Source organism: Cariama cristata, unplaced genomic scaffold (assembly GCF_000690535.1).
Source record: "Cariama cristata isolate BGI_N322 unplaced genomic scaffold, ASM69053v1 scaffold26808, whole genome shotgun sequence".
Lineage (NCBI taxonomy): Eukaryota > Metazoa > Chordata > Aves > Cariamiformes > Cariamidae > Cariama > Cariama cristata.
Window position 1 is genome coordinate 1 of NW_009631128.1, and position 13,561 is coordinate 13,561.

At 39.6% G+C, this 13,561-nt stretch overlaps 1 protein-coding gene across 1 annotated transcript; it reads right to left on the reverse strand.

Moving 5' to 3' along the window:
• Positions 1 to 3,029: 3,029 nt before the first annotated feature.
• Positions 3,030 to 11,211, reverse strand: LOC104166039 (RAC-gamma serine/threonine-protein kinase-like; the record flags this gene model as incomplete). The annotated part of the gene is made up of 3 exons (XM_009705843.1): positions 3,030 to 3,170; positions 9,483 to 9,627; positions 11,100 to 11,211. Coding segments are annotated over 3 exons (398 nt in total), but the record flags the coding sequence as incomplete, so codon positions are not given.
• Positions 11,212 to 13,561: the final 2,350 nt, after the last annotated feature.

Below are 13,561 nucleotides of genomic sequence, written 5' to 3' on the forward strand. Positions count from 1 at the left end.
CCTGAGGCCTAGGCAGAGAAGCAGGGCACTTAGGGGTTCCATATTAAGAATACACAGCCATTTTATGCGATTCTGCGTGCAATACATGCTGCGAATCCCCCCTCTCCAGGCTGCCAGGGGCCGGATCTAAAAAGCCTGAGAGCCACTGGCCTGGTTTAGCCATTTTCTGTAGTACTAAGCTACCGCCGAGTATTGTATTATATAGAATTGAGGGCTAACTTAGGGCGACTCAAACTTCAATCATAATCCTGCAGAAGTAAATATAGTTGGTCAGACTATACTTTATTATTGCCACAAATGATACCAATATTATATTGTACTACACATGCTTATCAGACTATGTTCTGAAGATAAGGTATTATTAAACTAGGAAGTAAACACAGATGTCAGGAGTTTTAAATTAGATTTCAAAAATTGTCAAAATAGGAAGTTAAACAACAACAACAGAGTTAGCGGTAATAAACGATGACGCCATTTAGCTGAACAGCAGTGCAACACCGAGTGTATGCACTACAACCACATACTGGAGGAAAAACAAAAAATACATCTAGGAGAAAAGCAAGCCTAAAGTTTTTTTTATTTGTTTGTTTATTTTTAAACCTCAGTGGCCAGTTTTTCTGCCATTGCCTTAGAAGTCTGTAATACTGGTAGCAACTTCCTGGTAAGTGTAATATTAATCTGCATGAAAATTTAGGATCAACAGATTTAGTCTGAACTGGGCAGATGCTATACAATCTTCTAGATACAGCTGTCAATGCACCACTTTTCTGCTTCGTATTATGCTGTTACAGGTATGACCTTCTGCACTGTATATTATATCACATTATAGACTTAGTTGGGATTGCAGATTTGTTCTACCTAGTGACTGTATCCTTAGCACTGATTTCCAGAGTTAAATGTTATTGAAAAATCCCCATAGCATACTTACACACGGACTGGGCTAGACAGCTAAGTTCAGGCTCAAGTCTGCTTTTGTTTTTAGTTTGGGGAGGAGTGGAAAAACTGGTATTTGGTGGTAACAGGGGAAAAAAAACATGATCACTTCACTTGCGAAGATCTAAGTACAGTCTATTCCTTATTCTTTCAACAGTTTCTTACCAATATACAACCACACTATGGAAAACTTAGAGGGACTGCCTTCAAAACAAAATTCCAGTTCTGAGGAAGTGAAATTTAAAAGACTGAGGTGCCCCCATTTTCATCACAGGGTGAAAAGCATCTTTCCTCACACACTTAATCTTCTTGTCAGTCTACAAACAGGCAGAAAAACAGACTGTGGTCTGCTTCAGGGAGTGCCAGGTTCTGCCAAATCTATCATTGAGATAGCTTTCTGTTTTCAGGTAAACAGATCGATGAAGAGTTGCATCCCTGATCTCTTCAAAGTTTCTCTGGCTTTACACATACTTCTATGAACAAGAATTTTCCCTCAACAGAGACAGACAAAGTTATCTGAGAATCAGTTTTAACTCTTCTAAAAATTCATTGATACTGTAGCAGCCAGCAATGTAAAAGGAAAAACCTTAAAATTCAAAAATGTGTTTTGTATTTTGTTCTTACAAAGAAACAAGCTGAAATGCTCAGAAGGCTGGAAGGGTACGAAGGAGCAGCAGCAAAACAGAAGCTCCCAGCAGTCAGACATGAGGCTACCCTGACGAGTCCCCAGGTGCCTGGAGCAGAGCGCTGGGCAAGGACCCCTGGCTGGAGCCTGGCCACAGCCCGCGGCAACCAGGTTGACTCCGAGACCCACAGGGCAGCCCACAGAGACTGCTGCCGTTCATAAAGTCCTACAAGGAGAGTCATCAAGCTTCTCCTTCCCGTGCAGAATCAGGAGAACGCAGCAGCGATACCCTCTTTCCTTTCTGTATTTCCGGATTACAAAGAAAAAAAGGTCACTCTCGCTGTCAGTCCAAATTGTATAGATGCCGACTAGCCTGCCAGTGTACACAAGACAGCTGCTAAGGGCACATAGAACTCGCAGGTCAGCCTCTGCTGAAGACATAAATGTAAGTCTCTCCCCCTACGCCAGGGCTGGTTTTAATGAAACTCAAGGAAACGTAATTGTCTTTGAAGTTTCTACTCCTCTATCAAATTTAATCGAAACTGATCAACACATTCAAAAGTTATTAGAAAGAGAGTGACAGTTACACAAATGAACGTAATAGATAAACTGCAAAACTCTGTAACCTCTGTTTTCATAGGCCAATAGGAAAATTAGAAAAATCTGAAGGATATTTTAAAATAAAATATATGTAAACCACAGTAGTTCCCATCCACATCCAGTTTTTAGGAGTACTGGTATTGTTAGCCTCAAGCATTCAAAAATCTCAGTCAGATCCACATCCCTCAAAAACCTCCTTAGTTAATAACTGGGATTTTTTTAATTGTGTCTCAGAGTGATAAGAGTATGTAGGTTTCTTGCTCTCTACTTGTTCTGTGCAAGTGGGATTCAAAACTTTAGAACTGCTAGAAACAAAGCTCAGAATAGATGATCTTCAAGTTTAAACTTAGTTTAAACAGCTAGTAACACTAAACTCATCAAGCTTAAGTGACCGGGCAATGTCAGTTAAAACCACTTCTTCAGACATCTGCTTCAGGCTTTTCTTGTTCCTCAAAAACTGAAAAAATGAAATTGTTAGTCCCATGCACAGCAATCTCATCTAACACAGCAGGAAGAGAGCACATGCCCATTAAATTAATTGCATTTACCTAAATAAACCTGCAATTGACTTAGAAAAATTTTTGAAGTATGTAATCTACCCTACAACATACTTTTTTCTTGTTTTAAACTTGGATCTCGCTATTTTCCTGCCCAATGAACTCTCTCAATGCTTTAGCACACTCTAGATTATAAGACACCAGCAAAAGCCATGCAAAATGGGTACACATCATTTTTTTTGTATTTTTGTTTTCTGAAGATACACACATAGGTCTATCAAACTCAGTTACCATCAAAAATCAAATACACGTTATCTATTACATATTCATTATTCCATTAAAAAAAAAAAACGACCCAATATTAAAACTATAACCTTCCTTACCTTTGCAATAATGACTTCTTTTTTCAAAATCTTCATAGCATAGTATTTCCCACTAGCCTTCTCTCGGACCAGGATAACTTTGCCAAACGTGCCTTTGCCCAGTAATTTTAAATAGTCAAAATCATTCATTGTCTATAAGGAGCAAAGAACAAGGATTAGCAAGACTCATGCTATCCAGTTCCAATATGCACGTGACTGTGTCTGCATATAACCAAATGCTGTTACCAACATAGTAAGAACAGTTTACAAAAACAGGTATACTTCTACAGTTAAGTTCGTAACAGTTAACTGCATCCTTATACCACTAGGATATATTGTTGGATACTATTATTATAGCACTCTAAAGTCATGTACTGCACAGTGTATTACACACACACGTATTTTTATAAAGCACACACAGAACAAAGTCTTCATCTATAACCACCATTCCATGAACGCTCCACATCTAAGAATGCTCATCAATTCGTGTTATTACCAGGGACACAAGAACATGGCATATCAGTAGGTTTTGCATAACACCAACCACTGCACTGATGGCCTTTTTGAAACATCCGTGATCCTCACTGCTATATTATACCAGTAAAACTCTAAAACAGTCTTTGCATCAGGGGTGGACTTTTAAAAATCTGAGTAGAGACTACAATTACATGGTTTTTACATTAATCGGTCTGGCCTTGAAAAGGAAGAGGTGGTAAGTTTTCCTCTTTCATGTGACTCCATTATAGTGACTGTTCAAGCACCTAGTATCACCCTAGTTTTGCAGGTTAAACGTAGTACATCCAAGAGCTGGTTCTACCAACAGACAATTTGGGTCCAGTAGCTTTATCAGCTCAACTGGAGTGTCACATATCACAAAAATAGGACCAGACGATCTCAGATCCCAAAGGAGCTGAGCCACTTTCATGAGCACAAAGCTTGAGTCAATAATCATCTTAATTCTGCAAGTTTATTTCACAGTCAGTTCAGAAGCATCAACCTTATGGTCTATGCATTAGATGCAAAGATGAGGATGTTGAAAAAACAGTACAATACCGAGAATGCAGCAACTGCACGGGGTCACCTTGGATTGACAGCATGGTTTCTTTCGCCAGCTTGGAGCCAATCACTGGCTTCCACTGTGTGCTTCCACAGCACATCTTTCAGCCCACTGTGTCACTGGCTTGGTTGCAGCACCCCATAACCACACACAGACTGTTAAGGCACCCAGGAACCTTAAGGAAGGCAGTTAAAAGCTCTGAAAGACACAACACACTCCCCTATTCTTGTTATAGTACTGTCCTGCAGTATCAATAGCCTTCCTTCCTTTGTGAATAACACAGCTCAAAACTTCAGGCTCGACATTAGAAAGAACTTCTTCACTGTTAGAGTTGTTAGGCATTGGAACAGGCTCCCCAGGGAGGTGGTGGAGTCATCGTCCCTGGAGGTGTTCAAAACACGTTTAGATGTGGCACTTCAAGACATGGTTTAGTGGGCATGGTGGCATCAGGTATACGGTTGGACTTGATGATCTTTGAGGTCTCTTCCAACCATAATGATTCTATGATTCTATGATTTATAGAGTAATTATACTCTGAGTCTCCATTTTGCTAAGTTAAATATATTTAATCCTATTATGTGTGAGGAAAAGAAAAGACTGTGCCTTATTTTCCATCTTCCTAGGGCCTCTTTCTATCACTACTTGCAGCCTCAGGCAGTTTTCTGGATCACCAGCATTCCAGATAAACTCCTACTTGTGCCTTCCGCAATGAAATTAGTACTTTCCTTATCCCTGCCAGAAACAGCCCTAACAGTGCCTCCATATCTCACACACATCCCAAGTGCAGAGCTATTGGGCATATCCCCAGAGTGCAATCAGAAACAGTGGTAGCAAAATATACTCTCTCTTGTAAGAAAGAATAGAGAGCAAAACTTCCTTCTGAAACTATTTATTCCTTTAAGCTCAAGTGCATGATACTATTATCACAAATCTGAAGTTGCTGTCGACAAACTGTGAAAACAATTTATGCAATTGCTCACTCAGAGTCAGTTTGAAATCTGCTCACATAAGGAGTACAACTGAAGTTCCATCAACCACTTTAATGCTGTAATTCCTTAGCTTTTAAGTGTCCAACCTGCAACTTAAAAGCTGCAAAAGGTCTCCAACAGACTGCTTAAGGTAACACCTGGATAGCTGGACATTTCAAAGCATTAATAAAGAGAAGATGCTTTCCATATATCAATTTTCCAGCTACAATAAATCTTTTTCCCATGTAATAGCTGATTGGTAGCTTCCAAGCAAACTCACCTTGGTGAACTCCATTCTTTGCTCATACTGAAACATTTTGCACTGAGAGATCTTGTTCTGCTGCCAAAACCACCTCACATCAGGAAGAACAAAACTGCATTTATCCCAGTAAGAAATAGGAGTAACAGAGATTTCAAAGGCTCAGTGTACTTTTTACCTAAAGCAAATCCACACGAGTGAGTGTAAAGTTAATGACCAGAGACAAATCCTTAAATGATCGACTTTTCCAGAAGCTAGTAGTACAATGTGTTACAACTAGAGATGCACGATACAGTATGTAAAGTTGTGATCCAAACATTATGCGGCTACTAGCACTAAAGCGAAAAAGGCAAGACTAAATATCACAGTCAGTACTTTGGAAAGTCAGGTTATCTACTTCGATAGTTCTATGATAACCATCAAGCAAAAACAACTGCCTTTGTGCTAAAGCAATGAAAACTGACAAAACGACACGAAAAATCCAAAATGCATTCAAAACACAATTCAGGCAGAAGACGAGTAATTCAGGGCAGAATCCTCCATATCTTCAGCCATAAGCTATCGCGTTCCCTGACAAAGAATGGTCAACAGCTTTATTGATAAGAATACTGAGTTAGTGACCAGAACAACTTACCACTTCTAACAGTCAAAAATTTATGGGATCATAAGCAGCCTCAAAGGGGGAACTTCTTCCCATACTTCTGGTCTTCTTTGAGAGGCTGGACTTAGAGAGGGACCATCAGAGTCTGAATAAAAGCAGCCCTTTGTCTGCACACAGAAGGAGGATCCTGGCTCAACTGATCACAGACATGGGTTTGATGCTAAGGGCAGCAAGCCAGTCAAATCGAAAGACTCATTCGCCCAAAATTTGCTTACATAAAGCAGCGATGAATCTAGCTGCAAGCTCAGCAAAAACAAGTTTAAAAAAAAGTATGTATATTTATAGGAGGAAGGTAATAGGTTTGCAAGATTTTGAGCCGTGGCTTAACAGCAGGTTATGGCGGTAGTGCTAGTTCTAAGAATAAAGCCTCCTGGTGCTCTCATTCTTTAGAAGCTCAGCAGAAGGCTTAGGGATGATACACAGTGCAGGGTAACTCAAAAAGTCTGCCAAAGAATACAAGACCTTAGGAGATAAAAACACAGATGCCATAGCTAAGGGTGTACTGAAAACTGGTGGAAAAAATGGAAATGCTTCCTAAACCTGAGGAATGTTGGTAAGCAAGTCTGGAGGCTCCCATAAGATTGGATTCCTTCTCCTTGATGATTTTCCCACCTTTTTCATTCCTACCAAACTCCTGAGGATTGAATCTTTTTCCTCATTACATTACTTTTTGGTTTCCTCTGAAAAATCTATTCTTTACTCATCCTGCACCCTGCAAAAACAAATTTGTAAACAAAAGAAAAGCAATAAAGCTACAGGAAACGGCACTAACCAAAGAACCATACAATATTCAGCGTTCTGTAAAGCCTATTTACTCCCCTATGGATGATCTGTTCAAAAGAATACACCCTACTACAGGTGTTGAAAATTCCTAAGCAAGAAACTAATTTTTAAAAATTCCTGTTTTGCACAAAGATTATACCACTTGGGAGTTTTCATCTGACTTCATCAGGAAGAAGCTCTACTTACAAAGAATAGTACAACAAGAAGTAAAAGCAGTTTGCTAAGAATTTCTAGTAGTCTGAATTTTAGTGACGCTATTACTGTGAAACTTTAGTGGCACACTGACATCATTAAAAAAAAAAAAAAAAGTAAGCGTGCGTTTGGTTCTTCCAGCTAATCTGGCCAGGGACATTGCTGTCATGTCTGTTCAAATCAAGTTCTGCAGCCTAAAGACTGTTTTCCTCGTAAACCTTTTGCTACCTTTTTAGAGACAACAGGCCCACTCCTCTCTGTCTTGCTTCTTAATCTGATTATGCTCTTCTACTCATATGTATACCATCTGGTGCATGCACAAGCAAAATTCACTGGGCTTGGATGTAAAATCAGGTGAAAAAACAAGCTTGTAGGACACATTGTGCAAAAAAAAACCCCCCAGAAATTAGAAGAAATCCGATACCAAGAAAAAAAAAAGGCAGTAAAAATGCATTGTCATTATAACTGAAACCATTCTGATTATATTAACAACTACAAAAGCTTAAACAGAAGCTTTTCAGAAACATTTCTACAAAACAGAAGCAGTTCTAAAAAAATCTATTTTTCCCAATTTCAATTAACACAGACGGAGTGACAACTCACCATCATTATGTCACTTAATATTTTTGATTCCAAAAACTTCTGACAACCTTTCGCTGAAGTACTCCAACAGTCAGAAATCTGCAGTGGGATTTTGAGTTTTGGCAAAAAGAAAAAAAAAGAAAAAAAAATATCCTTGCTGTCATCAGTATGTTCTTTACTGGCTACAAAAACTCCATTCTGCTCTATGATTAGGTGTGGAATATCACCATTTTTCATTTCACTTTTGTTTTGCAGAGTTTGCTTTTGGCTTGTTGCCAAAGCCATTAAATATTCTGCAGCACTGCACATGCACTGTCCCAGCATCTTATTTCAGCATTTCTTAAAGCACAAGCAGCAAGACAGAAACAAAACCAATCTTCCTCCTCCTCCTCCTCCTCCTCCTCCTGTCCGACAACCTCTTTTGTTGTACGGGAAAATGCACTGCACTGTGAGCAAGGAAAGCGTACGCTCCAGATGAACTACTTATATTAGACAGCATTATTTTTGACACCTTGAAAATGCTTGTTGTTACGCAGTGGTTTTGTACTCCACTAAGAGGGTACACAGTCTTGGAACAGTGCTCAGATCTTTAATAGAGCAAGCCCAAATCCCTTCCACATAACCGCACTGCCTCTCAGCAGACTGACACGTCTGGAACACCGCCTCTGTCTTGCTGTCACTTGTCGTATTTCACCCTGGAGCACAATCATTAAACATTGATGCCGCAAGGCTAAAAGTTCAATGTCAACCTGACGATGTACGAGCAGAGTATTGTTACAGCTGTATATAACTAGGTTTTACCTTTTCTACAGCAGAAAAAAGGTTAGAAAATTGCATACAATGAAACAACATGAAAGAACCATGTTTGCACTGCAAACTCAAGTTCTCAAAAGTCAGGACACGACAGAACTAAGATTTCCTGTGACACCTTTGTTATATTCATAAGAGCACAGTTTTCAGTCACGGATTTTTCTATGACTCTTGCTTCATATACTGCAACGAACAAAACATGCTCCATAAGTAAAGGCATACGTTCACTATTTCTTTTCATTGTTCATCATTCAAAGGCATTCATGTACATTAGCTGTAAGACTGTTCTGTTCTGTCAGCAGACTTACACCTAGTTTTCTACAGGTTTCACTTCAAGCTAGAAAGAATGAAGCCAGTCCTACAGAAACAGGTTATTATTTCTCATGCAATTCCAATGCATCTCGAGTCATGTCAGTCCTGTATAGTAAATGAGAGTCATCCATTTGAATGATCCATTCTTCAAGACTAGTCTGTACTTACAGAAACACAGGGCAAAATGGAAACACAAAATAATAGGCAAATTTTTGTGTGGCACTGGGTCCTTAAAACATGCTCTTAGCTGTGTGTTTATCCTGTTGACTCTGGAGATACAAGCACGTTATAGCCAACAACGTACATATTCCTACTTACACCAAAAGCTGTGAAGGACTGCAAAAAAATAAAGCATTGGCTTCTCTTACTTCATTGGAAACTAAAGCAGAGTTATTTTCACAGATAGCAAAAAACAAGGTCATTAAAAGTCAAATCCTGATAGCCCTTCTCATGCAAATTATCTAATTTGTACTGGGTATTATTTGCATGAGAAAGGGGGCAAATCTACTTGTCTAAAGAAAATATTTTATTACCATACTTCTAAAAAAGTACACAAACAAAAAGGAAAAGAGGAAAATAATATTCAGATAACAAGCAGAATGTTAACATGTGCCTGAACAGTTGAACTTTGCTTTTCAGAAGTGCTCTATCAGACAGCATAACAAATAAATAAAACTAGAGCAGTTCAGCTTTACTGATGTACAAGTAAGCTCTTTTATGCTTGTAATACACTCAAATTTGTGTAGAAATACTATTTCCCGTATATTGTTTTACCCAACTAGACCATTCAACAAAAGTTATTTACATATTAGTCTTGTCAGTTACTTTTTGATGTCATTACCTTTCTTTTATGATGGGTAGTTGAAGCATCCATCTCTTCTTCTCCTATATTGTCTATCTGTGAAGTTGGACTACAGTTCATCCTCTCCTCTTCTTGCCTCTGAAGTCTGTCTGCTACAGCCTGGATTGCTTCTGTCCATTCTTCCCTATCATGAACAAGCCAACACCCCTATTAGAAACTTGTAAAATACATCCAAATGAATGGTTTATCATGTTTTTCACATGCTACATTGCTTCAGTGTTCAATTCTTACACGGCAGAAGACTTACATAAATTAATCACTTCAATTTCCTTCCAAATTCTGCATTATGGTAAAGGTGGTGAAGTTGACCAGCATTGAAAGGGATTACGGCACAGTTAATTTCAAGAATTACCAGTGCCTGATTTTGAAATATTTTAATACTGAAAACCTGAAAAAACTTGCTCCAGGTATAATAGAGCTCAGAGCACAGAACGTCATCTCCTGTCTGATACTATCTGGTAATAACTTGCTATTTTAAGAGACTTTTTGGTATTCCTCCTCTCTGCAAGACATTTTCACAGATTTATTAAACCACGTCCTGTGTTCAACTCTTTGTCTGTCTCCTCTTAAAACTCAACTTGTTGGCTAATTTCAAATTCCCCTGAGAAAGAGGCCCTCAAAGATAATTAAATTCCGATAACCGTCATGAGAGCCAGCAGCTGCAGGGAGGGGCAGGCCCAGACGACGGCTTCCGAGAAGGGATGAGCAGGGGCAGGCGAGCCCATGGCTTCCCTGCCGGCTGGCCCACCAGCCCGACCCCAGCCGCAGGCCGGAGCCCCGCACCGACTGCTGCACCTGCAGCTGTTTGCTCAGCCAGCAAGGGACGCGGGAGCAGCCCCGAGCTATTGCCCAGTGCAGGGTGAGGTACTACGTTGCACCCACGGCAGAAAGAGAGGGTGGAGAAACAGCACCAAGGCAGAATAAAAAAAAAAATCACTCTCAGTGAATATACTAACAAAAGAGAAACAAGAGAAGAAGCAAAGTTGTCGGTTATTTATTGATACCAACAATATGAATAAAGCCAAATCGTAGTATTAGTCTCAACAGGACAGATGCCCACAATGGGAAGACTCAGTGCATCTAAGCAGAGACACCGTACAGAACATTTTAGGAAGGTACACCATCCTGTATCTCCTATGTGCTTTTGGTGCACTCAAAAAGTTAATTCTTAAGAGTTTGCGTATGTTCACTGAAACAAGAAAAATTAATATGCAAACATAAAGTAAGTTACAATAAACATACTGCTTTCTGTGCCAAAAAAAGGAGCATATTAGGAGGAGTAAAAGGAAAATTTAAGATAGTGAGGCTGGAAAATACTTCATTCAACGCAGGCTTTTATTGTTCAAAATTTAACACTTCAAATATCATGACACAGTTTTGGCTTATTTGAACACACTCATCCCACCTACTCACAGGCAACTCTTGTACTGGCTACGAGCTCAAATAATATTTTACAGAAACTGACTTACAAAATCTTCAACCAAGTGCTCAGAATCTCACAGTTCCAAGTGCTGATCGCCATGGAGTCCCAGGAGAGACTGTGCCAAGGCTTCTGCGTAAAGAACATGAAAAGCAAAACAACAATAAAACCCTCACCGTTCTTCCGGAGTGTCTACGTGGAATGTCCTCTCTATGACAGTGGTCCACTGCAGACATCTGATAATGAATGTGTTTGGCTTCGGTCGCTCTGTTTTCATTAGCTGACATTCTAAAGAAATACACAACATTGCCTCTTTTATGCATTGCCAGTTAACAAGTGAAAAGCAAATGAAATTACTTAGATAAAATACATATAGCTTATGTATGCCTATCCGGCATGTATCCAGCACAAATAAGGGAAGACAGAACGGCAATATAACCATGGGCTTGAACAAAAGGTAGCAGGTAATAATCTTAAGGTGAAGAAAGCAGTCAGAGGAATTGATGGAACTTGTACGGTTGCCCATATAAAGAGCGCAACCTCCATTTGCAAACTAGGTCTGTGTTATGAGGCTAAGAGGAGTAGTAGATCCCGGATTGCTCTGTATGCCAAGGCAACAGCAGTAGCCACAGGCACATTTTTCCATCTGTACCTGGCAGGAGATATATGACATTTTCCCTTCAATGGTAACCATGCCACTATTACCCATGGTACTGTCACTTCAGGATTAGATTTATTGTAAAATACCCTATCTGAGAAAATTCAGATGTTGAGACTAGTCTGATTATTAAATAAAGAATAACCCCACACACAACCCCAGTGGGGCTGCCCCAGGAAATCATCTAGTTCTCTTTGTGCCCCAGGGCAGAATCAGGTCTACCTATGCTACTTCTCTTAAGTATTTCTCTAAACTCTTTCTATAATCCCAGAAAAGTAGCAATTTCAAAACCTCTGTAAGCAAACTATTCCATCCAACTATAAGGAAATTAATTATAGTTGGAAGATTTTTCCTAGCATTTAATGCAACTGTTCCTATAACTTAAACGTATTGTTTCTTGCCCTATTGATTAATTTGTTTTATCTTTTCAGCAACTATCCCTTCTAGCCATTTGAATGCTATTTTATCTCTCCTCAGTCTTCTCTGGCCTAAAACCTATATATTGACCGTATGTCTATAAATTATTATGTAAGCCAGACTGCTCACAGGTCAAGGAGATGACATTACATTTCACAAGCCTGCATACACTGTGGGGACTCAGAAGAGAAACAGTAATCCAACCTCACTGCTTTTATAAACTCAGCTAGGTCTTGGATGGGATGAGAGCCATCCTCAATATTCAGAGGAAAGCGCTACAGCAGGATGGACACGGGCAGAGGGAATTTAACACAAAGGCTTGACGAAAAACAAGGACAGAAGCAGATGATGGGAACTTGGGGGCACGACAAAGCAGGGCTGCTTAGGATACCTAACCAGGTTTGTAGCTGGGTGCAAATATTACTCATGAGATCAAAGAAACCGTCACCTTCAGGGATACGACTGAAGTCCAAGTTATGATCATGATGACAGTGAGGCTGGGGTTAACGTGCTACTTGTTTCCTTAACTTCCTCAGCTGTAGCTGTACGGAACGTGCCGGGCTACCTTCGTAACAGAAGAGACTAGAGGCATTGTCTGCTCTACGATTATCTCATCTTACTCCTGACAAAACCATCCTCTCATCTTTAATCCTATCACACTTCAATCACGTAGGCTGAAATATTCTTTGCTGGGTGTCTGCCTGAAGCTGCACACTGCTGGAAAATCCTACTTTTTGGAGATCAGACTTAAAACTTGGCAAACCAAGACCTTTGATATCCTTTTAGTATTCCTGTGAAAATGTAAGGCATCTGGCCACACCACATGTGGGAGGGATAAGAGTGCAGTGGGAGGAGGGTAAAAAATTACAATAACAATTACTAAATTGTAATTGAAAATCTATGCATTGAGTATAATCCAGAGGCTACGGCTATCTCCTGCGTCTACACCTGTGAAATGGAAAGCTCTTTCTCCTACATTCATAACGCCTCACCCTATTCCTCAGACAGTACGAAAAAGAAACCACCTTGCTGAGGCAAATTCCAACACGGATGGATGGCATACAGCAAGTTATTTACAGAAGAGATGTCGGGAACAAAAGACTAGGGAATAAAGGGAGAAGAGTGGAAATGGGACAGGAAAAAGACTGGAACTTGTGTGGGAAAGAGAAACTTGGGGGACAGTTAGAGCATAGCTAAACCAGAGAGGCTAGTTTAGGAGAAGGAAGGTAAAAGAAGCTGCCAGGGACAGAAAAGTGAGGCAACTGTGTTAGGACAATCTGAAGGCAAAAATGTACAAAGTCAAACCTGCAGAAAAGTCTGTACCAATTAAAAAGCACATCCTCTGCAGTGCCTGTAATGGAGCCGAAGATTTTGAATTTCACCATTCATTTTCTGATTGCAAATACATACAAAAATGCATACATTACAATGGCATTGATTTAAGTTTGCCAACTCAAGCACGCAAAAATTGGAAGTAACAAAATTAAGCCTGCCCATGTCCAAATGCTATCTATAGTATGGTGTTTACCTATATATAATATACTATATATAGTATAATAAATA